General features: G+C 39.1%; 1 protein-coding gene across 4 annotated transcripts in view; it reads left to right on the top strand.

Moving 5' to 3' along the window:
* Positions 1–24,819, top strand: part of DGKI (diacylglycerol kinase iota) — a 528,258-nt gene that overhangs the window by 405,129 nt on the left and 98,310 nt on the right. For all 4 annotated transcript variants that reach the window (XM_070369213.1, XM_070369214.1, XM_070369215.1 and 1 more), the window contains 2 exons: positions 13,936–14,015; positions 16,291–16,335. In XM_070369213.1, the coding sequence (XP_070225314.1) occupies positions 13,936–14,015; positions 16,291–16,335 (125 nt within the window). The remainder of the gene's footprint in view (positions 1–13,935; positions 14,016–16,290; positions 16,336–24,819) is intronic.

Consider the following 24,819-nt stretch of genomic DNA (forward strand, 5'->3'; position numbering starts at 1 on the left):
CATTCAGAACTAATGAGGTAACATGGAAAGATTTAGGTGTGCCCTGCCGTCCTCCCTTAGGGCTTTCCTTTCTCCGGTGCACGACCTCCCCTCCTTGATGTTCCCCTCCAGCCCCTTATCTTCTTGTTGATTTTTTGAATAGTGGTTACACTCGGGCTAAGAAAGCAAATAATGTTTGTTTTTCTGTATGTCATTATTCTCTGGTAACAGCAAAGTATCTGTCTGAGGGAAACTCAGAACGGTTTCTTTTTTTCCTCTTTGCTCTTGATTTTTTTATTTTTTTAAATCAATAGACATTACTTATTTTTTCTTAATTTATTATTATTATTTTATTTTAATTGGAGGCTAATTACTTTACACTATTGTGGTGGTTTTGCCATACATTGACATGAATCAGCCATGGTTGTACATGTGTTCCCCATCCTGAACCCACCCTCCTACCATCCCATCCCTCAGGGTCATCCCAGGGCACCAGCCCTGAGCACCCGGAAACATGTATATTATCATATGTGAAATAGATCGCCAGTCCAGGTTTGATGCATGAAATAGACATTACCTTTTAGATAACTTTTAGTTTTACAGAAAAATGAAGTCAAAGTAGAGTTCCATATATCCTCTCAACCTCTCCCCCAGCCTCCAATATACAGTTTCTCCAACTGTTCACATCTTGTGTGAGAGTGGTACATTGTTAGAATTGATGCAAAAGCGGTAGTATATTCTTATTAACTAAAACCCATACTTCACAATAGGATTCATTCTTGTGTTCTACAGTTTTATGGGTTTTCACAGAGGTGTGACATGTGTCCACCATGACAGTGTCATACAGAACAGCTTCACTGTTCTAAATACCCACTGTGCTTCAGTCCCTCCCCACAAGTCCTGGGCAACTACTGATCTGTTTGCTATCTCCTTGGATTTGCCTCTTCCAGAATTCCATATAGTTGGAATTGTGCAGTATGTGGCCTTTTCAGACTGGCTTCTTTCCTAACAGTATACGTTTAAGTTTCCTCCATTGTCTTTTATGGCTCGGAAACTCTTCTCTTTGTTGCTGAATAACGTTCTGTTGTGTGATAACCACTGTGTTTATCCTTCCACCTATCAAAGAACATCTCAGTTGCTTCAAAGTTTCAGCAGTTAAAAATAAAGATGCTATGAACATTCATGGGCAAATTTTTGTGGGGGCCTAATTTTCAACTCATCTTGGTAAATGCCAAGTAGTTCAGTTGCTGGATCATACAGTTAGGGTTTGTATACATTTGTAAGAAACTGCTAAGCTGTCTTCCAAAGAGGCTCTACCATTTTGCATTCCCACCAACAATAAGAGTTCCTGTTGCTCCAGGTTTTCATTGGCATTTGGAATTGTTCATTTTTTTCTATTTTATCTGCCATGCTGCTGCTGCTGCTAAGTCGCTTCAGTTGTGTCTGACTCTGTGCGACCCCAGCGACAGCAGCCCACCAGGCTCCCCCGTCCCTGGGATTCTCCAGGCAAGAACACTGGAGTGGGTTGCCATTTTCTTCTCCGAGGCATGAAAGTGAAAAGTGAAAGTGAAGTCGCTCAGTCATGTCCAACTCTTCGCGACCCCATGGACTGCAGCCCACCAGGCTCCTCCGTCCATGGGATTTGCCAGTTAAGAGTACTGGAGTGGGGTGCCGTTGGCTTCTCCATTATCTGTCATAGTAGATGTGTAATAGGGTCACATTGTTGTTTTAATTTTCAGTTCTCTCATAACATATGAACGGAAAGCCCAGTGGTTTAGCAGTAAAAATCTGCCTGCAATGCGGAAGGTTTGGAGATGTTGGTTCATTCTTCAGGTCAGGAAGATACCCTGGAAATGACAACCCACTCCAATATTTTTGCCTGGGAAAACCCATGGACAAAGGAGCCTGGTGGGCTACAGTCCATGGGATTGCAAAAGAGTCAGACATAACTTAGCGACTAATCAACAACCATAACATACTACCTTAAACACATTTTTCATATGCTTATTTGTCATCTGTGCATCCTGTTAGGTGAGATGTCAGTTCAGATCTTTTGTCCACTTTTTAATTGACTCCCTTATTGTTGAGTTTTAAGAGTTTTTTGCATATTTTGAATGCTGGTCTTTTATCAGGTATGTGTTTTGCCAATATTTTTCCCCACTCTGTCTTGTCTTTTTGTTTTCTTAACAGTGCCTTTCACAGAGCAGAAGTTTTTGAGTCCAAGTCATCAACTTTTTCTATTATGGATCATGCTTTTGATGTTATTTCTATTATAAAATATAACTACCAAACCCAAGCTTACCTGGCTTCACTCCTATCTTATCTTCTAGGGAAAAATTTCTTTTTCAGACTATTTGCCTCTGAAGACTGCATTCTGTTGTTTTTGTGTTGCTCAGTTGTGTCTGACTCTTTGTGACCCCATGGACTGCTGCAGCATGCCAGCTCCTCTGCCCTTCACTATCTCCCAGAGTTTGCTCAAACTCATGTCCACTGCATCCGTGATGCTATCTAACCATCTCATCCTCTGCCACCCCCTTCTCCTCCTGCCCTCAATCTTTCCCAGCATCAGGGCCTTTTTAAACTGCTTATAAACTGATGGAAAGATAGCAAAGCTTTGACAAACTGTATTGATTATGTCAGTAAACCTAAAATTAATGCTTAAGGGAATGTCAGCCTTTTAAAAGTGTATCTCTGAAGAGTGTTAGCATAAACTATGTTCATTTTAAGATTATCTGTGTATTTGATGGTTTTGCCCATAAAATTCGGAATGCGTTTCTGTTTTACAAATTTTTAACCCCGTTGTTACATTTATTGTCCTTTTCAGAAAGCAGCAACCTTTTTATTTAGCCTTAACAGAGCCTTTGCAATTCTATTAATTTTCTGCATATATTTAGAGCTTAAAATCCCTTCTTTGTAAACCTTTGCAGTTTCTGAGATGCTTTTCCCTAAGGTCTCACACCTTCTTTTAATGATCCCATTGAAGATACCTTTGTGATTTGAATGGGTAAATAGCTCCTTTAGCTACAACTCTGTTTGAACAGGAATTGCACTATAATTGCTCATGTGTCAGATAATTAAATCCTTTCTTTCTTTTTAAATGCTGAGCTTTCAGCCCTTTCTTTCCATCGTGATACCTTGTTGAACACATCACAGTATCTTGCAGGGAATGAATTAGCTGCTGTGCAGTTTCTCCCTTTAATAAATCTCAGTAACAGTTTCATGTGGATTTTGTGGCAAAGGTGGCTCTTTCTTGCTTTGACTCCAAGGGTCTTTGCTTGTGTCATAAAGCAGCCAGCTGTGATTCCTTGCAGGTTTGGTTGATTCTTTTATTTATATGCTGTGGTTTAGTCTTGGCCTTTAGAAGCTTTGGTACAATATCATCTGCTGTAGAAGTCACTACCTTTGATCTGCTGAAAGTGACTTTATGAATGGCTGGTACATGTTGATATGGAATTAGAAGAAATCCATGAATTTAATAAGGCTTATAGGAATGAATATAGAATTGAATCACAGATACTGTGTTCTGCAGACACTGACATCTTTAATCCTCACCATGACCCAGGTACCATGATATCAAGGACAAGATAAGTTCATTGAGCACTCAGAATGATCAAAAACATCTGCCATTCTGATTTTTCTAATTAGTTATTTACCAAGAATAAAAAAACATTAAAATGAATGTTTTAATGTAGTTTAAACCTATCTCAACAAAAACTACCAGATTAATGATATCAAATGTTGACAACCCAAAACTAATGTTAAGTAAATGCTCTATCAAAAATCTGAGGGAAATATTTTTAATATCTTGTGCATCTGACATAATAAACTTTCTCCACTTCAGTTGAGAACATGGTTTCACATTTAGTTTATGCTGTCAATTAGCTCATCAGCTCCGTATGGGAAATTCTAATGCAGTCATTTTAATAGCAACACAAATCACATGATTGTCCATAATGATTCCGATTAAAGTCAGATATACTCTTGCTGCCTCTACTGCCCCCATAATCCTGCTCACAATATTTTAGTAGCGTGTAGTTCTTTATAAAGTAAGAAAGAGTTTAACTTGGTGACTCTTACATTGCAGATATGGTTAGAACTTTTCAACAGCTTGACTTACCACAGTCTCAGAAGCTGGCCTATTGGGAAGGGAAGGGAATGGCGTGTCTTTTAAAGTGATCCCACCCCTGCCAGGTGTGTTTATGAAGCATGTGTGTGTCTTGACTCATAGTTTCTGAGTCTCAGGGCCATACCCCTTTGTCCCAGGCTGAAATTGCTCACTTTGGCCTTGCTTCCGGAGTGTCACAGCCTTTCCCTGGTTCTTGTGTAGCTCTGGGTACAGGACTTGTCATTCTGCCCTCACTCCTCGGTCAGCCTGTCACCAGTTTCTGGCTTCACTGCTCTGAACTCAGTGTTGAAAGGAGAGACTCCATCACCTGTGAGGCCCAGGATTAATAAGAAGGAGGGATAATACAGGAGATGGGCTCTCTGGTCAGAGAAGCCTGGGATGAAACCCGGGTGCTCTATGTGGAAGCCATGACCTTTCAGGGCATGTTACCTCATCTTCCTGAGACTAGGTTTCCTCATTTTAGAAATTGGACTAGTGATATCCACCTCTTGGGATTGTGGTAAAGATTAAATAACACCATAAAACAAGTACATGGCTTGTGTTCAGTACCTTGTCTTCTCCTCCTCCGGCTCCTTCCCACCCTGCTCTTCCTTTTCTTCCTCTTCCCATTCTTGTTTCTCCTTCTTTGTATCACATAATCATTACTGTCTTTTTCCTCTTTTGTTGTTCAGTCGCTCAGTCATGTCTGACTCTTTTCGACCTCATGGACTGCAGCATGCCAGGCTACTCTGTCCTTCACTATCTCCTGGAGTTTGCTCAGACTCATGCCCATTGAGTCAGTGATGCCATCCAACCATCTCATCCTCTTGCCCCCTTCTCCTCCTGCCCTCAGTCCTTCCCAACATCAAGATCTTTTCCAGTGCATCAACTCTTCACATCAGGTGGCCAGAGTATTGAAGCTTCAGCTTCAGCATTAGTCCATCCAATAGTCAGTGTTGATTTCCTTTAGGATTGACTGGTTTGATCTCCTTGCAGTCCCAAGGGGCTCTCAAGAGTCTTCTCCAGCACCACAGTTCGAAAGCACCAATTCTTCAATGCTCAGCCTTCTTTATGGTCTAACTCTCACATTGGTACGTGGCGACTGGAAAGACCATAGCTTTGACTATACGGACCATTGTTGTAAAGTAATGTCTCTGCTTTTTAAATATGCTATCTAGGTATAGCTTTAAATATACTATGGTTTAGAGTATGCTCCCAGAATATACATATGCACAAAGCCTGTTCTGGCACAGCTGGTTAGTCCAAAGGTGGAGGTAGGATTCACTAAGAGAAGAAAACGAATGACTTCAGCCACCCTCCTCCCGCTATCATGGTTGCTTCTCTGAACCACCAGGCTGAGGTTCAGAACAACAGCTGGGTGAAGTGAGGATGACCACTCCTCACTCAGTCCAGCAGGAGAGTTTTGCATATGAGAACTCATGAAGTTTGCAGTTTTGTTCACCTCAGATTCCTGTACATTGTGAATTCACTGACCTTAATTCAGTTTGCTCACACTTCTGTGGTGGTACCAGAATAAAATGGCTACAGAGATCTTGGGGAGTGGGGAGGGGCGTTCATTTAAGACTTGATCCCCAAGGATCTTTTGTCTTCAATCAAATAACTTATTGTCTTGAGGAAACAGTTGGGTTGTCTTTTGCATTATATTTTTGACTCTTTAAAAATGTTTTTCAAGTTTTCTTAAGGTGGCTCATATGTTAAAGAATCCACCTACAGTGCAGGGTACCTGGCTTGGAAAGATCCCCTGGAGGAGGGCATGACAATCCACTCCAGTATTCTTGTCTGGAGAATCCCATGGACAGAGAGGCCTGGTAGGCTACAGTCCCTGTGGTTGCATAGAGTTGGACCGACTGAGTGACTAACATATGTTCACACACACTCTGACTCTGAAAAATATTTTATAAGTTTTCTGAAAACTATAGGAATTTTCTATGTAATTGCCTCTAAGAACTTTGGTTTTCAATGTTTTGGGCAGTTCAGTTCCATATATAGATATCTGAGCCTAAATCAGATTTATTTCCTGACTCTGTTCATCAATTGTGCTGAAATATATATTTTAGAAACAATATTTCATATATTTTCTTTTAGTGCATATATACTTTAGAAGTTTCTTATAGATAAAAGAGTATACTTGTGTACTGGTTGCTAGAAAATTTTGAATTTGTTAAAGATGAATGGTGTTAATTTATTCACTACTTGACATAAATTTGCATAATGACTTCAGGTAGTCCTAACTTCAACTGTAGAAGACAAAATTAATTATCATGAACTGTTGGCATTTTATTTCAGACATAAAATTGAGAGCATGTGATATGAAATATATAATGGATTTCTCAACCAATTAATTTAATCACCTTCTGGATTATGAGGCATTTAAACAAGCAGAGATAGGGAAAGGAGGTTAATGGGGGCCATGGTGAAGCCTGAGAAGGAAGCCAGGGTAGTGCTTGTGTTTTAGCTGTAGAGAGGTACTTGGTAGTATAATTTTCTCAGGGCTGAGAATCACCAGTCAACTCGACAATCTTCCCTATTTCTGTACCTGTATTTGTCATAGTTTTATCATTGTCTTAGTCTGCTTGGGTTGCTGTAACAAAATATTAGCCTGGTGACTTAAACAATGGAGATCTATTTTCTCTCAGTCCCGGAGGCTGGAAAGTCTGTGATCAAGGACTTGGTTGATTTGGCCGATTTGTTTTCTGGTAAGAGCACTCCTCCCGGCTTGTAGACTGCTGGGTTCATGCTGTGTTCCCAAAGTGGGAGAGAGCGAGCATGCGAGTGCTCTGTGGCATCTCTTCTTCCAAGGGCACTAATCCCATCATGAAGGCCCCACTTTCATGACCCCATCTAACTCTAATTACTTCCCAAAGAAGGCACATTTCCAGTTACCATCATATCAGGGTTAGGACCTCAACATGTGAATTTGGGGGCCACAATCATTCCGTTTATGACAATAGTGTTAGCTTAGGTTTCAAACATGTTACAACTCAGATGGTTCTTAAAGGATTAACCCTTTAGTTAATTGTTATTCATTTATACTAAAGTGCCAAGAAGGATCTGAAAGTATATTTTGGTAGAAGGAGAGTCAGAGAAGTTGTTTAAGAAAGGTAGGATATAGAGTAAGGGAAATAAATTTGTCCTCAGTCAACCAAGGAATACTACTGCTAGAAATTAGGAAGCACACTGGATCCAGCTAGGCAGGGGCAAAGACCAAAGAAGTTTTGTTTGCTGGATTTTTTTTTTCTCTTTCTTTTTTTATTTTATTTTATTTTAACTTTACAATATTGTATTGGTTGGAATGATTAACACATGGATGGTTTTGACATATATTACATCTGGTACTAAGGACATTCATCTTTTTGGTTCCACAGAGAACAAACCATAATGCTCATTAGCCACATATGTTTATTTAAACTTTAATTGCATAAGATAAAAATTCAGTTTCTCAGTCACGCAAGCCACATTTCAAGGACTTAGTTTGATATGTGGCTCGTGGCTCCTGTATTGCACATACAGACAGGTCTGTTGGACACGGCTTCTCTAAAGACTTCTGAGGCCCAGATAATGCAGCAAGGTAATCCTGCTGCTTATTATATAAACACACCCACAAACAAATACACATGCCATGATGAGCCATGAAGTCATGACTGCTCAATGTGCCTGGTGTCCATTACCAGAGATGGATTGCAACAGTAGGTTTCATTTGGGGGCTTTTGATGACTTCTCTACTTTTTCCTATTTGATACTAATATAGAATTTTTTTTAATTCACAGAAAACATTGCAGAGAATATACAGTGAACTCTGGCACCACTATCAGTAAAATCAATTGCCACAGATAGGTTGTATTTCTTATTTTCAATTCTGAGATACTGTATACAGAAATATATATAAACACACATACACATACTTGTTCTGTTCATAAATGTTCATATACATGTATATATACATGTATATACACCTATACCCGTATACATATATATATATATACACACACATATGTATGTGTATATAATGCATAGACTTAAAGATTAATAATAAATGGGCATTCATGTACCTCCCACTAAGATTAAGAAGCAGAACAAATACCTCACTGTATCCCTCTTCTACCAAGATAATCCCAGTATGCTGACTTCTCTACTTGCCATTTTCTTCATACGTATGTATTTACCATCAATATATGCATCCCTCATTCAGATACAGCAGTTTTGAAAAATCAAGTAGCAATCTTAAACCTCCCTGAGCAAGGAAGTGATGATGCTTTCACTTTTAGATGAAGGCTGTCAAGATCAGGAAAGAATCTCAGGAATAGTGTCTGGCTTCAGTTACCCTGGTGGCTCGGATGGTAATAGTGCAAGAGACCTGGGTTCGATATCTGGGAGGATCCCCTGGAGAAAGGAATGGCTACCCACTCCAGTATTCTTGCCTGGAGAAATTCATGGACAGAGGAGCCATAATCCATGGGATCACAAAGAGTTGGACACAATTGAGCAACTAACACTTTTCAGCTTCCCCAAGAGTACCTGTGCACCCATTCTGTGAGGTTTAGTGGGCAAGGTCATGATTGCATTCTGGAAAGCATTTGGTAAGGTGTTAGGGTGGGTTCTAGCTATCATGTGGAACTGTCGTTATAAGGGATGGACTTCTTTGAATTTTTCTCCTTCACCAAGACCTAACTGTTGCTCTCAAGAACAGGTTAAGGCAGAGTAAATCTTGGGGTGATTGTTAGAAAACTGGCTCAGACTCATTTAGACATTCTGTCCTTAGGTTGAAAAATAACTCTCCTGTGATGGTGAGACTCAGTGATGACCACTCTCTACATCTCGGCCTATTAAGTCACTGTGCTCCAATATATCTGTCACCCTAGAATCTTCTAGCCCCATCTCCTTGGAGGGTTTTTTTTTTTTCTTTGTTAGATTCCCCATTATATCCCATGCATTCCTCATTCTTGTTCCAAATTCAACTTTTGTTGGTGCAAGTTCTGCAGTAACTTTTTAGTGGAGGGTATGTCCTTTATTCAGTCCTTGAACTTGTTTAGTGTTTTGAATTATGTGTAAAAGTTGTAGAATTCTGAATCCATTGCTTCCTTGCTTCTGTGACTGTGCAGTTGCCTTTGAGAAGTTTAAAACTGTCTAATCCCCATTTTCTTTGCCATCTAATTTTTCCTCTTTGGAAATTTGTAGACCCCTCTCTTTGTTCCCAATATTCTTAAATTTCAAAGTAAAATGTCTTCCTGTTGTCCTTTAGTTATTGTGCTTGTTGGGCAGTTCAAGTTGGAAACTGCTGTTCTTCAGTTCTAAGAAATAGTCTTGATTTTTTGTTTGTTTCTGATAATTACTTCTATTTCTGATTTTTGGAACTCCTGTCGTTGGAAAGTTGGACCACTGGGTCAGTCTTATTTTCCTTACCTTTTCTTATGCCTCCTTTTATTTCTGCTCTTCTTTTGTAAAGATTTCTTTAACTTCATCTTCTAACCCTTCTATTAAACTCCATTCTATCAAGTTTCAAGGACCTATTTGTTCTCTGAATAATGACCCATTTTCTTCTTCATATAATCTTTTAATATAATCATATTTATATTTCATGGAGGGAATATTCTCTCTTAACTCTCTGAGGATTCCCCAGAGAAGACTCTTCAGATCTCTTTCTAAGAATGTGTGGTCTGGCTGCCAGCTTTCTGGAAAGTCTAGTGAGAGGAACAAGTTGGGTATCTCTGCATTCTGTAGATGATTAGTTAATCCCCATTTTCTATAAAGTAACTACACCTAACCAAGAGTAGGTGGTAGAATCTAGTGATTTAATATCCAGTGATTCTTATTTTAACTGCAAATGATGTTTCTGGGTAGCGCATCTTCTGACGGTTTTACAGTATAAATTGTGTTGGTTCTTATCCACCCCCACGTATAGTTTAGAATTAGACTGTCTAGGGCCTTTGAGTCAGTTATGAGTTTTCCATGTGCTTTATCCATTGCCATTTTCTCCTCACTCTCTCTCTTTGTTGGTTTATATCTTTTTTAAAATGCATGTGCTGTAATTTAGTAGTGTTTCTGGCACAAGAGAAGTAAGTATGTGTTAAATCTGCCTTCTTAACATAGAAACCAGCTTGTTCTTTATTGCTTAGTTAGAACTTGTAAATTCCATTTGAGCCCTGCAATAAAAGTTCCATTATGTAGGTTGAGTATTGGCTGATGCTTATTGCAGTCAAATAAAATCTCTAACACTAAAATAAGATGAATCATCAAGATCAGGAATAGTAATGCTAATGCTTGGGTGAGAAGTATTCTCACTGCTCCCAATTAAATGAAGGAAGCTTCACTGAGGTTTGGCCAATTGGTTGTCAGCAGTGTAAAAGGAAGGTGGTAATTTTACACAAGTTTCTGGTTTCTCTTCACCATTTAAAGCCTCAAACAGAAGTGTCAGATTACAGTATTTTTGTACTACAGTTATCTTTTCCATCAAAGAGTAAAAGTTAGTTTTAAATCAGCAGAATATAACTTACAGAACTACTACCAGCTAATCCTTGTGACACGATACATTGAAAAATAGATTTTTGGTTTATCCAATTTTCTAGCTCAAGAGGCTCAAAAGTTAGTAAAGGGAGTGAAGAAGAACTAATGTTGATGTTCTGGATATTATTTTTGAATATAGTATTGCATTTAATCTTCCCCCAATCCTAGAAGATACCTATTCTAAATCCTATAGCCTTCAATCCAAGGATCAAGTTCAGTTCAGTTCAGTCGCTCAGTCATGTCTGACTCTTTGTGACTCCATGGACACCAGGCTTCCCAAGATTACTCAAACTCATGTCCATCGAGTCAGTGATGCCATCCAACCATCTCATCTTCTGTCATCCCCTTCTCCTCCTTCAGTCTTTCCCAGCATCAGGGTCTTTCAAATGAGTCAGTTCTTCACATGTGGTGGCCAAAGTATTGGAGTTTCAGCTTCAGCATCAGTCCTTCCAATGAATATTCAGGACTGATTTTCTTTAGGATGGACTGGTTGGATCTCCTTGAAGTCTAAGGGACTCTCAAGAGTCTTCTCCAACACCACAGTTCAAAAGCATCAATTCTTCAGCACTCAGCTTTCTTTATAGTTCAACTCTCACATCCATACATGACCACTGGAAAAACCACAGCTTTGACTAGACAGAGCTTTGTTGGCAAAGTTATGTCTCTGCTTTTTAATATGCTGTCTAAGATCAAAGGATCAAAGGAATTAAGTTTCAAGACAAAACAGCTAACATGAGTCATTTGTAAGACCAGAGCACTGGGCTATGAATCCAAGAGAGAATGACCATAAATTCTTTCTAGTGCACAGTAGTACTTTCATAGGATAAATTTGACAACAAATGCCAGTAATCGTACTATGAAATTGTGATATAGGATGCCTTTTTCCTTTTTTTAATCCTAATTGAATAGCTAATATCAATCAAATTTCTCTTAATTAGCTTCTTGAGGAATCAGCAAAGTTGCTGATTTTATACTCAGTAGAAATGAATGACACATCTTTGCAAACTTTTTCCTAGACATTCATTATTTTGGGTCTAGAATGTCCAATCTTTAAGTGTACTTTAAAGTATCTTCTACCAAGTATATTGAATTAACGACCAGACTAACTCCAAGCATTGGTATTAAGAAGGAGATCCGAGGTGTTGACCAAATTCCTGCATTCCCATATAAGATGCCTCCTCATTTAAGTAAATAGGTAAATGTTAATGGAATTTTATGTCTCTGCATTTGCACGTTTGAAATTAAGAGAAAATTTCATTAAACAAGATTCAGATATGGACTCTCATGATAAGTATAGTTGTATTCTGTTCCCACAATCTGTGATTTACTTTCTAGGCCAAAATTCTAGGTTTTCCTCCTCATTCATCAAAGATTAGAAATCCTTATTCTTCTCTTACTTAACTAGATCACCTTATTTGAACCTATTGAGTAGTCTAGTTGAGGATAATTACGTCAGTCACTACTTTTAGGAATCTCTTTATTGAATTTCCCTTTCATTCCTTTCAAATATGCATGATTGCCATACTGAAGACTTTTTTTGGAAATTTCTAGCTATATACAAAAAAAAAAAAAAAAAAGAAAGAGAGAGAGAGAGGAAAAAGTATTTTCCCAGATTATTGTTCCCCCAAACATATGACAGTTGCATGCTTCCTCACGTACTTGCTTACCATTCTCCTGCTTAGCTTCTGGAAGAATAGACAAAGGCAAGCTCCAACCTAATGCACACTGCCTACTCTCACTTCTGAATCCCTTTTTTGTCTATCCTGTATAGACTTAGTTCTTAAAGACACACTTTCTCTTTCACACTTGCACAGGCTCTAAGCTTGTCTTCCTCCTCCCTCCACACCTTTGTATGAAAAAAACAAAGTTTTATTACATATCTACCAGATATTGGGGTTGTAAAGGAAATAAGTCTTATTCCTGTGGTGAGAGAGTCCGTACTGATTCATAGGCTTACATAGCTCTACAGGGTGATGGATGTCTTCTAGTTTAATTGTGTAGCACTTTGGGAACCTAGAGGTATGAGACAGTGGTATTGACCTTCCTAAGGAGCCAATCTAGGGGTAATGTTGAGAAACAAATTCTATTTCTTTTTCTCTAGACCACTCTTGCTTCTCTAAAAGACCAATGGGGCTCCATATCCTTCAGAGAGCCTAAAACCTACCCTCCAGGCAAGAATTAGTCCCTGTCGCCTAGTCTTCAAGTGACTTAAGTTCATGCATTTACCATAGCCTGTGTTCCATATCTTATTTTTCATATGTGTATCTTCTCTACAACTTTGTGAGTTCAAGATTTTCCCATGAGTTTAAATGTATTTTATTGTCTGTATGGTTCATTTTTAAAGTCTTAGCACTTTGCATTTTCAGACCTACTTATCAATGATGAGGCTTTAAAAATTCAATGAGTGAAAGGTTTTTAAAAATCTTTAGTGGACACCACTGTCCTGTCATCTCCTTGTTAATCTCTAGTTGGTTGATTCAAGATTTTGAAATGTTTTTTAAATCATGGGTTTAATAATATAACTATACTTATAAAACCAGAAATGTACACATACATTTTTTTTGAAGTTTTGGGAAGGAGACTACTTTCATTATTTCAGACAATCCTATGGCTATATCTAAAGTAGGAGTTTCTATCTACTAAAGTCATCCTGTGACATTTACTACCACCTAGAAAAGATATTTAAAGCCCCTAACAGCTTCTCCTCATTGATTTCTGAAGCTCTGCTGCTACCACATTTACACTGACCATCTTTAAAATCAATTGGATTTTATAGCTGTGAACCTTCTAGAAGCATTTTTTTTTTTTAAGTATTTCTTGCCTGTTTAGTTCTGGTATTGGCTACCAGGTAGCAACAGTACCTTGAGTAGCTTGAGTCTCTTATTAGGGAACTAGTAAGTGACAGAAAGATTAAATCCCATGCATTTAAGAGGGAAAGGGGTAAATGTCCAGAATCATGATTTTTTAATTCCTTCCTGGTACCTTGGCTTTTGCAAATGCAGGCATAAATTAGCAGCTGGCTGTGAACAGCCTCTGGCCCTGTCAGTCTGCAGTTTCCTTGACATAATATTTCACCTCAGGGCCACTGAGACAAAGTGCAATGAAGGCTGGCCAGGTGGCAAGGGGCAACATGGATCATGCAAGGAAAAAATATGAAAACTGCATAAGTAAAGAGACTGAGCTCATAGGAGAGGTGCCGGGAGAGAGTGAAATATCCAAAAAAGCAGTATTGTTTATGAGAGGTCTTTTTCAACCGTAAAAAATGCATTTATGCCAAAATAGAAAAATCAAATACGTTATTTTGGACTTTCTCTTTCCTTTGCCCTCAGCCATCCCACTGGGCATTCTAGTTGTGCGTGGAGACTGTGATTTGGAGACTTGCCGTATGTACATAGATCGCCTGCAGGAGGTGAGTTTCTTTAGCCAATTATTTATGCTGCTCAGTTTTCCGTTTTTGCCTACAATTACCAGCCATCTTTATTTACTTCTACAATGAGGCATTTGGGGAGAAATGGGAAAATGGTGGCCTTGTCTTTCTCATCTTTTAAGCATACACTGCATCCTCTCCCTCCCCACCCCACTGTTTCTCTGCCTCAGGTGGTTGGAATGGGAAAGGGTTGATGGGATTAGCAACAGCACGATGTTGCTCCAGTGTGATCCATAACTATTGCTTGGAAGTCCTTGTCTTGCCAGACAGCTCACCTGTGTTTTTTGAACTCTACAGAATTTCAAGGGGTATGATAAATAATAAAGGGAAACAGAGATTTGTGGTTACTTAATGCTTTGTGTCTAGTACAAACTTCAGTCAGAGACAACTAGGTTTATTTTTTTAATGTAACTTCTACAGGAAAGAAAAATCTCTATCTCCAAAGAATTTGTGTCAGAATACAAAGGAATAATCTATTATTTTTTTCTCAGCCCGGTCTTACCACTGAGAAAGAGAAAGGGGAGTCTCATATGTGACATTCCCTTGAACTGCACCTGCAAAGCCCAGGGACCCAGATTCACTACAGTGGTCATGGGTTGTTTCTGCAGAACTTCAAGGGCGAGTATTCAGTATCTTATCCGGAAAATGGCAAAACACACCACACACACACACACACACACACACACACACAAATAGCCACTTCTTCATCTTTGTTTCTTGGTGAAAGATGCACATTAGAATCACTTCTGGGGATGTGGTCAAGACATTTTTATTTTTAAAGCTATTGGGTGATTTTGATAAATACCCCAAGATGAGCAACTCTCTTCCAGACAACACATTATACATAAGTAAATATCACAAATAAAGAAGATGTATAGTGTTTAAAATCCCTTCAAATTTTGCAGCTTTGGGGCTGCAAAAGATTTAGCTTTGAACATTAGATTCTGTTTCTTTTGGTGGATATAAACTCAGGTAGAAGGCATAAAGTAATGTACTAATTACTGATTTTTCTCTTCAGCATTGTTTCGGATAGAGTTGGAATTGGGAATGCAGAATATTTTGAGATAGATGCCGATTTATGACTGTTAATAAGGGTGAGAGAAGAAAAGTCAACAGGGTTTAATATTTGTGGCTTAATTTGGCTACATTTACCAAAGATAACTGGAGCATGTTAAAGTTGGTAAACTTCTTAGCATGTGACTCAGGTCCAAATCAATCCCAGAACATATAGTAGATGGTTCTTTTTTTTTTCCAAAATAATATTCTTTTATTGTAGATCCTCCCTCAAAAAAACCTGTAATAAAAAAATCATAATTGATAACAAACCTTTTTTGATATAAAATACTCGAGTAACTTAAGATCCCACAATAGCAAAATATTTGACTGGTGAATTGACTTTATTGAAAATTAGCTTAACGGTTGGGCTCATTGCACAAATATTCAACTAAAAGTAGGATTTTTTTTTTAAGTAAAGAGCAAGCACAGATAAAGAGGTAGAGTTTTAAACTTGGGCTTAGACAGTAAGTTGATAAAGCCTGTGGGAAGCAGGTGTGAGGACAAAGGTACTCAGGATTGCTGACATCTGTAAATAGAATCACTATGCTCATTAACAAGGAAGCCTGCAGGACAGGACAGTGGCAATGACTTAGTTATAAAACTTTATACAGGGAGCCTGGCTCTCAGAATCTTCCAGTAAAACCTCATTAATTTCAGTCCTGTTAATTTGCATTTCGTGATCATGCAGAGATGGTCAGCGATTTTCTTTTGAGTCTATGGAATCTTGTTTGCCAAGCAACTTACTGGTATAAACACAATTATCATGACAGTATGTTTTTGGTCTTAGGTAAATAAATTCTTCCTAAGCGCCTAAAGGGACCTAAGCAGCTTATTTCACAAGCCAAAAGTCCAGGTGCAAGTTAAATATGACCCCCATTAATTACAACAAAATCACCTGTCTTTTACTTTTGGTCTTCTCTATCCTTGAAATTATACCACTCACCTCTAAACACTGTTTAGGATTTCTAAGTTTCAGTAGCTAAATGGCCTTTCTTCTCTCAGTCCAACTTAGTGTGCTTTTATTATTTTTGGCATTATCTTCATTGTTTAACCTTGAGGGATTGGGGAGAGTAAGATGTTTTCCAGATGGGTTTAATAATATAAAATTGGGCATTTAGTTGATGAAGTCGTGGAAGCAGCTTGTTCAAAATAATCTTAAGATATGTGGGTATGTTTTTTTTTTTTTCCATTTTCTCATTAGGATCTGCAGTCAGTTTCTTCTGGCTCCCAGAGAGTTCGTTACCAGGTAACATATAATTGACTCTCCTTGTTTCTTACCTTCCGGCCAAAAGAAGTCCATTTTTCAATTAATGTCTCATTTGAATTAGATTCCACATCTTCCTTGAGGGACAGAATTCACTCCAAGAGCCAAGTTGAAGCTGGCATTTTGATTCTTGTGCATTTTCCTGAAAAATGGACAATTCTAGTCTAGCACAAATTTGGGCTGTGGCTGTCTTCCCAGATCTTTTAGGGATTATAAAATGAAGTGCTTTTAGTGACAACTACTAGAAAGTGCAAGTCAAACTAGCTTGACAGGGAGTCTTTTGCTTTACCTCACCACAAAGTTCAGATCCAGGGTGAATTTTGTGTACCCTTTGACCACGGTTCAAACTCCATTTTTCTGTTGGTTTTTCTGTTCTGTTCTCTTTTCTGTGAAATTTCACCCCTGGACAAGATGTTTTCCTGATCCAAGATGGCTGGCAGGAGCAACCAGGAGTTGGGTTTCTCGTTTACAAACAAGAGAGTAAATTATGGGCTTCTGCAACCATCAAACCAGCTTTCCAAAATGCAATCTGATTGTCCCATCCTGGTTTCATAGACAGAATCTAATAAACCCAGCCTGCCTCTCTCTAGTAACCCACCTCCAGTCCATGGGAGAGCACTCAGCTGCCTTTGCCCCAACATTCCCTGGGAGGGCAGTCTCTCCCTCACTTTCCCATCTCTGCTGTGTAGCACAGGCCTCTGCAAGCCATCCTCTTCCCGTTAGGTTTCCCAGGCGTGATTCAGACACCAGTGCACAGCATCACACCAAATTGTAAGGGGTGTATGCAAAGTAGCTCGCAGTTGTCCCACAAAAGCCCTTATCCCTGAGAAGCCCGGTACCCTTGCCAGCTGGGAGGGGTGTGTGGAAGACACAGCATGCCAGTGACACCTTCCAAATAAATCTCCTAGACCCTATATACTTCCATGTGGGAGAAGCTCTTAAAATGTCTAAATCGCAATTCCTGGTAGCATCTCATTCTGGGTTTTGGTGTCTATTATACTACCCCTGAAACTGCTGGTAAAACGTCATTTTGCAAAAACAATTTAAAGACCCCTGTGCTTTGTAGCCTCCAGGTAACTTTCTTCCCCAGGAGGTCAGTAGCTGTGCCCTCAGTCAAAGCAGCCTAATTATCCTGAGGCTGGATGACAGAAGTGGCCCTGGTGTTCTTATTTCTTTGTCTGTTTATTTCTCAGAGAAAGTACCCCACTATCCCAGAATCCTGCCCTCCATCTGGCTCCAACAGAAAGGACAAAAATTCACTTAGATGTGTTTACTATGAGAAAATAAATTCTACTTCTGGGACTGTTTTTTTTTTTTTTTTTAATGCCAACCCTTAGAAGGCAAATTTCACTGTATTTTCTAGATAGGGCACAACCTTTTTTGTATCCATTATTTGCATATCTACCTAGAGTCACTACCTAGATATCATTTTATTTTTTAAGTGTTTTTAAAGACGAGTTGATTTCTACCCTTTAAGGATTGGCACTGCTAGCCATAGATTTCAAGTCTTTTTTTAGAATTTTTGATTGTTACACATGGTATTTTAAACCTTTGCAGCTTTATCAAAGCATCCCAAACATTTCCTCTAATTAGTTTTATGATGCATTTATTTATTATCCTGACTTATTCAATGTAGTCATTTTGGCATGAGAGTTTTGATATATGGATATTTTGTACTGTGTTTTCTTTATGCCGTGTTTCTATAAGTCTGCAGATAGCAGGGGATGGTTGAGACTCTAGAATGTGATAAGGACATTTATTTTGTTGATTATTTGTTCATAATAACCTACAGAAGGATTAATGGTACTTATCTGTGTCAAAATCTTCCTGTTTTTGTTGTTTGTTTGCAGTCAGGTCAAACCCTGGTGTCAAAACTTCTGCATTATAAATGTCACTTCCAAAAGTTTGTGCACTGGCCAGATAGGATGACCAATTCAACGATCAAAGATGAGTGTCAGGGTGTTACTTTGCACCACATACTTCCTTGAAGAGTTATAAAAATCAGGAGCCATTTGGATATTAAGAGAAGGCTGGAGTAAGGTTGTCTAGGGATGCCCAGAATCTGCTCATTAAATAGGTAGTTTAACTGAGGGGAAATGATGTTTGAACTAACATGGCTGGAGAGTAGGGAGAAGGTGGTGAAGAAATTGCCTAAGCAGAGCATCGGAAAGCTGATTAAGACAAGGAGTAGGGGGATATAAAAACATTCTCATTTGGCTGAAATTTACAAGCACAGACAGACAGGACTAGGAATGAGTTGGAGGGAGGGTGAATAAAGAGTTCTCTTTTAGCTGCAATGATTTTGATCTGCCTATTAGATGCAAGAGGTTTTGATGAGTAGAAAATTGGATGTATGGCTTTCAAAGCTCATTGAAAAATTCATTCCTCAACACAGAAATTTGAGAGTTGTTAGCAAAAGCAGCAGCAGCAAAGGAATGCTACTTCATTGAACCTATCAGGCTAGACATCACTTAGGGAGAGTTTTCATAAAGAAAAGAGCTCAATGTCATATGTGTCTAGTGAGTGGTCAAGAAGAACACAAGGTTAAGAGAACAGTCAGTCAGTAAGAGTCATGGAGACAGATGAGTGGCTGGATAGCTGGAAATCAAGGAGAAGATGGTATCAGGAAAGCCAGAACTGAAACGTATTTCAAAAAAGGCAGAAGTGATGAAATAAGTCAAATGCTAAGGGGAGGCTGAGATGACATAGATTGATTCCAATATATTCCTGTGCGTATAAAATACATGGGCTAGAGGTACCATTTGTTTTATCCAGAAAGTGACCAAACCAACTGGCAGGAAATTTAATACTAGATCTTTTGTTTCCTAAAGCAGAAACTGGTAATATCAGCATCTCTGGTCTGAGATTAGCGAGTGATTAGGAGAAAGACCTGTAAGGTGAACAACAAAAAGCCTGAAATGCTTTCTAATGACTTTTCTTATGTATGAGATGGAAGTCAATGTACTTAAGAAATAACTTGCATGGAATGAATAAACATCAGTAAGTTTGAAAACTTGCAAAATTCCTGTAGGCTCACTAACTTGCAGCTGGGATTTTAGCTGACTGTTTCCTAAGCCTAGAAAAAAACTCAAGAGAAAAACCAGGATTTGGAAAGGTGTGAAGTCCCCGAGACACCTTATTAATGAGCCGGATGGCAGTTCCTAGCCATTGAAGCAATGAAGTGCTTTGGTTTCTTCCCTTCCCAAATTCATACTGAAATGCCAACACAGCCCTAAGCCTCAAAATGACACCTTGTATTAACCTGACAAGCCTTACAAGTTATACAAGAATATATTGGATATTTGTAGCCTGCTGAAAATTCCTGCCTGTATCATCTCTGAGGTCTAAACACAAAGCCCACCCCCCACCAATCTTAATGCAGCTCACATAACCTGTAACTGGTAAAGTTATAACTTGATAAACAAAATGCATTGTGATAGCAGATTCAGGTATTCCTGAGCTTGGCAGATAAGCTAGAATTCATAGGCAAATTGAACTTTGTCTACCTATTTAATAAGATTCATCTTGAGGCCTCCTACTGTGAAGTGATTTCTTCTCTGCTCCCTCCCTGGACTTCATTATATCTCTTTTAAACTCCAAGTTGTAAGGTTACTAAGGAATAGAAGCAGATTCAAACATCCTAGTGATTGTCAGCTGAGGGAGATTTGTCCCTCATATGGGACATGAGATTAAAAGATGGTTGCTCCTTGGAAGAATAGTTATGACCAACCCAGACAGCATATTAAAAAGCAGAGACATTACTTTGCCAACAAAGGTCTGTCTAGTCGAAGCTATGGTTTTTCCAGGAGTCATGTATGGATATAAGAGTTGTACCATAAAGAAAGCTGAGCATGGAAGAACTGGTGCTTTTGAATTGTGGTGTTGGAGAAGACTCTTGAGAGTCCCTTGGACTGCAAGGAGATCAAACCAGTCAATCATAAAAGAAATCAGTTCTGAATATTCATTGGAAGGACTGATGTTGAAGCTGAAGCTCTAATACTTTGGCCTACTGATGGGGAGAACTGATTCATTTGAAAAGACCCTGATGCTGGGAAAGATTGAAGGCAGGAAAAGGGGATGACAGAGGATGAGATGGCATCACCAACACTATGGACATGAGTTTGAACAAGCTCTGGGAGTTGTTAATGGACAGGGAAGCCTGGCATGCTAAAGTCCATGGGGTCGCAAAGAATTGGACATGACTGAGCAACTGAACTGATAGGACAGTTGGGCAATTTGAATATTTTTGTGTGTCATGACTAGGGGACATGGAAGTACCAGAATCTACTGAGTAGAGGTCGAGGAAGCTGCTAAACATGTCACAATACACAGGGCAGTTCCCTGCCACAGAATTATCCATCCCCAAATGTCAGTTGTGAGGGTGTGAGAAGCCCTGAGTCATTCTGATGGCTCTCAGGACATGTGGGGACAAGGCCAATGACAGTGCTAGATGAAGAAAGTGGAAAGAGAGGGAAAGAGGAACAGCAAGAGACCAAGAGGTAAAGGAGAGTAGAAAGAGCTATCTATGGATACGCTGGCCCAATGGAACCAGGGACAGTTAGGGATTTTGTAGACACTCAGGGTTTCACCATATGTATGGGTGAAGTTGGCACACAGAAGTGTGTTTTCAAACTATTATGAGCTAATAATTTGAGGTTTTAATAAATACAACGTGTGTGTGTGTGTGTGCTCAGTCACTTTAGTCGTGTCTGACACTTTGTGACCCCACGGACTATGGCCTGCCAGGCTCCTCTGTCCATGGGAATCTCCAAGCAAGAATACTGGACTGGGTTGCCATGCCCTCCTCCAGTGAATCTTCCTGACTCAGGAATCAAACTCACATCTCTTATGTCTCCTGCATTGGCAGGCAGGTTCTTTAGCGCCACCTGAGAAGTCCTAATAAATACAATAGGACTCAATAATAGGTGAAAATGGATCTGGTGATTCCTTCTCTTTAAGAATCAATTTAGTTAGAATAACTCCAGAATAGTTGGAATATTTCACTATAGATGTAATAATTTCAAAAAGTTCTTTCATCCTTTAGAGCCTCTGAGCCACCAGGGAAGACCTCATAAGAAAACACTCTTGGTCAAATCTGACTCTATAGCCATTTGTTCATCCTCTGATCTCTTTTTTTTACATGCCTAATCTTCTCCTAGAGGATAGGTTTGTTCTGTAGTCCATCGGAGCTCTGTCTAGTCCTGGGCAAACAGCATGTGTCAACAAATATTTGACTCATTCCTTTTCTGCTACTGGCTACCCTTACTCATCTCCCTCCTGTCTCTGAAGTTTCTCCCTCCTTAATTTGTGGTTTGGAGTCTAGAAGTGTCTGAATGGAGGAGTTGAAACCAGTTCATGGGAGTCCTCCTGGGAATTAATTTATCTTAGACAAGGACAGGAGTTAGGTAAAGAATTTGAAGAATGTTGTTTTTTGGGTGCTAGATCAAAACTGTCAGAAATGGCTCAAATGGGGAATTAAAGTAAGACTTGCCTGGGGCCAGATTCTGTTTGCTATTACAAGTGAAAGCAAGACAGCTCTCTCTGTCTCACACACACACACACACACACACACATATACATACACACACAGAATTGTTGTTGTTGTTGTTGTTAATGGAAGACATTCTAGCCAGAAAAGGGCTCTTGAAAATTTTGGAATATCTCTCATTTCCGTCTTCTACCACACCATCACTATTTCATCATCTTTCAAAGCTGGCTTTGCAAATGGGTATCCCATTTCTGTACATTTCTTCTGCAAGAATCATGGGTAGTAAAGGAGTAGATTTGATAAGAGATATTGCTATATGGCCTGGTGATGGAAAGAGAGGGAAAAATGAATGTGTAGATGGGTTAGATGCAGGAAATGTCAAGACCAGCAAAGAAGAAATTTGGATGGATACGTAAGAGAAATTTAAAAGTAGCAATTATTGACTAGACATTATTAAATGAAGCAGAAATTCCCAATTCAAAGAGACTTCTATTTTGTTTCTGCTTATATCTTCCCTAAATTTTATGAAAGAAAAAGAATTTCATTCCCAATAAAGGTGTAGTTAAATGCTAGGTGAATATTGCTTAATTGGATAACCTAGTGGAGTATTTAATGGGGCTGCACAATCATGAAATTATGTGTGAATCAGCAGTGAGTAATTGAATGTAAATTAAGGGTAAGTTTGGTGTGTGTTTGCCCGATAGTGTTTAAGGTAATTTCCTTATCAATTACATATAATTCATGCCAATTGACTTTCAAAAATATATATCTGAGGAATGTCAGGTTTGCTTTTGTGCATGCTCTGTTTTTAGCATGAGAACAGATTTTCCATTAGAATATATCAAAAGAGAAAATTCACATATCAGGAGTTTGGGGAATTAGCAGTATTTGTTAATATTACTCATTTAAAGAGCATGCAGTTTTAAGAGATAGAAAGCATAATTACATCCAGGGTTATATCAGTCTGCCCACACTGTAGAGCAATGACGGTCGCATTCATCTAAGTCCTACTATTTCTATGAAGAAAAATAACAGATCACAAAATGAGCAAGTCAAGTATCTTATCTCTTTGATGAATCATTGATTTGATTATGCTATTTGAGAGGACAGAGAAGACAAGAAGCCCTAAACTAGTCTGAAGGCTGTTGACATGGTGGTTAGTGGCACCGCTCAGGGGATTATGTGACTGTCTTCAGAAATGTAGCTGCGTTCAGACGATCACATTTCTGAAGTGTCTACAATCAGTGTGGAAAGGGGCTTGCTTTTGAGCTTTTGTGGCTCCATCAGAAATTGTCTTTTTATACTGACTTTAACGTGTGGCGTTCACAAAGCAAACATGTCTTCCGGCTGTCACTGTTTGGTGGCAAGGATGCTGCCAGGTCTGTCAGAGTGGATCCTTGTGCGATGGCTCCATGACCTCGTGAAATCCTGGGGGCCAGTCCTTGACCTCCTGGTGGGGCAATTTGTTTCCTTACTTCCCTCGTTTCCTGCTCAAGTCTGACTCCTGGCCTGCACTGCATTGCTGTTCACGCTCCTGCTGACCCTGAATGCAGGATTCTTAATGCCAGGGTCACCCACTCTACCTGTGTGCCAAGTCCTGTGTGAGGACACAGTCTGCCTGATATAATACCCGCAATGTGTTAGCAATGAGAGTTGGTTAAGGCAAAGTCACACCAAGTTTTTTTGTTATCTCCATACTAACATCACTACCACTTCTAGTCCTCTTTTTTGGTTAGGAGAATTGAGGGTGCAGATAGACAAACTGAAAAAGTTATGTGAGTACGGAAGACCTGCATCCCCTCTGTGGTCCTCATTTGTTTGGATCCATCAAGAATGTGAAGAAATGGACAGATCTTGGCTTTGGGTTATTATGATTTCCTTTTTGACAATCTGTTCCTCTTAACTTCTGGTCCACTTTTAATCCATCCCAGTATACATTTGTCTTTGATGTTAAGGTTCTTAAGGTATTTCTCTCTTTTTTTTTTTCATGGAAAGGCATTTTATTTTAATATAGCAGTGTGTACATGTCAATCCCAAATTACCAGTCTATCCTCCCGCTACCCTTTACCCCTGGTAACCGTAAGTTTGTTCTCTTAATCTGCGAGTCTATTTTTGTTTTGTAAATAAGTTCATTTATATCAATTTTTAAAGATTACACATAGAAGTGACATCGTATTATATTTGTCTTCCTCTTAGTATGATCACTGGTAGCTTTAGTTGTTTTATAAAAATGCATTAAGAATCGTAAGTTTCTTTAAATAAGATATCACTTGTGTCAAAGTATAATTCCCAAAATGTTAAACACAATTCTCATATAAATAGGTACATGTCAAGATTTCATGTAGCCCAAAAGCCAGTTCAAGAAAGAAGTCTATATTTATCTCTATATCCATGCTATATCACTTCTACATCTCTACATGTAAATTTTGCTACCAGTCCTGAGTGAGATCAGATTTTCCTCTATTCATTATTTAATTTGCAGAATCAACTCATGTAAAAACTCCATCTACCCAAGATTCCTAATAATGGGCAATTTTAGTCCCTGTTACTTTAGGCTAGTGGTTCTAAAACTTTGGCATACATCAGACTCACCTCAGTGATTGATGTGTGTCACCCCAGGGTGTCTGTAGATCTGGGGTGGCACCCGGAAATTTGTGTTCCTAACAACCTCGCAAGCTGATGCTGCTGGCACAGGGCTCATGCTTTAAGATTCACTGATTGAAGTAGAAGCTTTGCCCCAGGACCATGTGGGACAAGTTCAACCTCCAAAGAAGTCAGCGCATAAACTCTGATTTGCTCTCCTTTGTTTCTCCCATATCCTTTCCCGTCCCCCTCTGTACACACAAGGTCATGCACAGCCAGCCTCACTCCAAGGATGCTCCTTCTAGTCGAACATCTCAGATTGCTAATAAAGGTCAAAGTCCCAGTGTCTTCCCACAGAGACCTGCCCTCCCTCCTAATCTATACCGTTTCTGTCA

This window comes from Bos mutus, chromosome 4, assembly GCF_027580195.1.
Source record: "Bos mutus isolate GX-2022 chromosome 4, NWIPB_WYAK_1.1, whole genome shotgun sequence".
In the NCBI taxonomy this organism is placed as follows: domain Eukaryota; kingdom Metazoa; phylum Chordata; class Mammalia; order Artiodactyla; family Bovidae; genus Bos; species Bos mutus.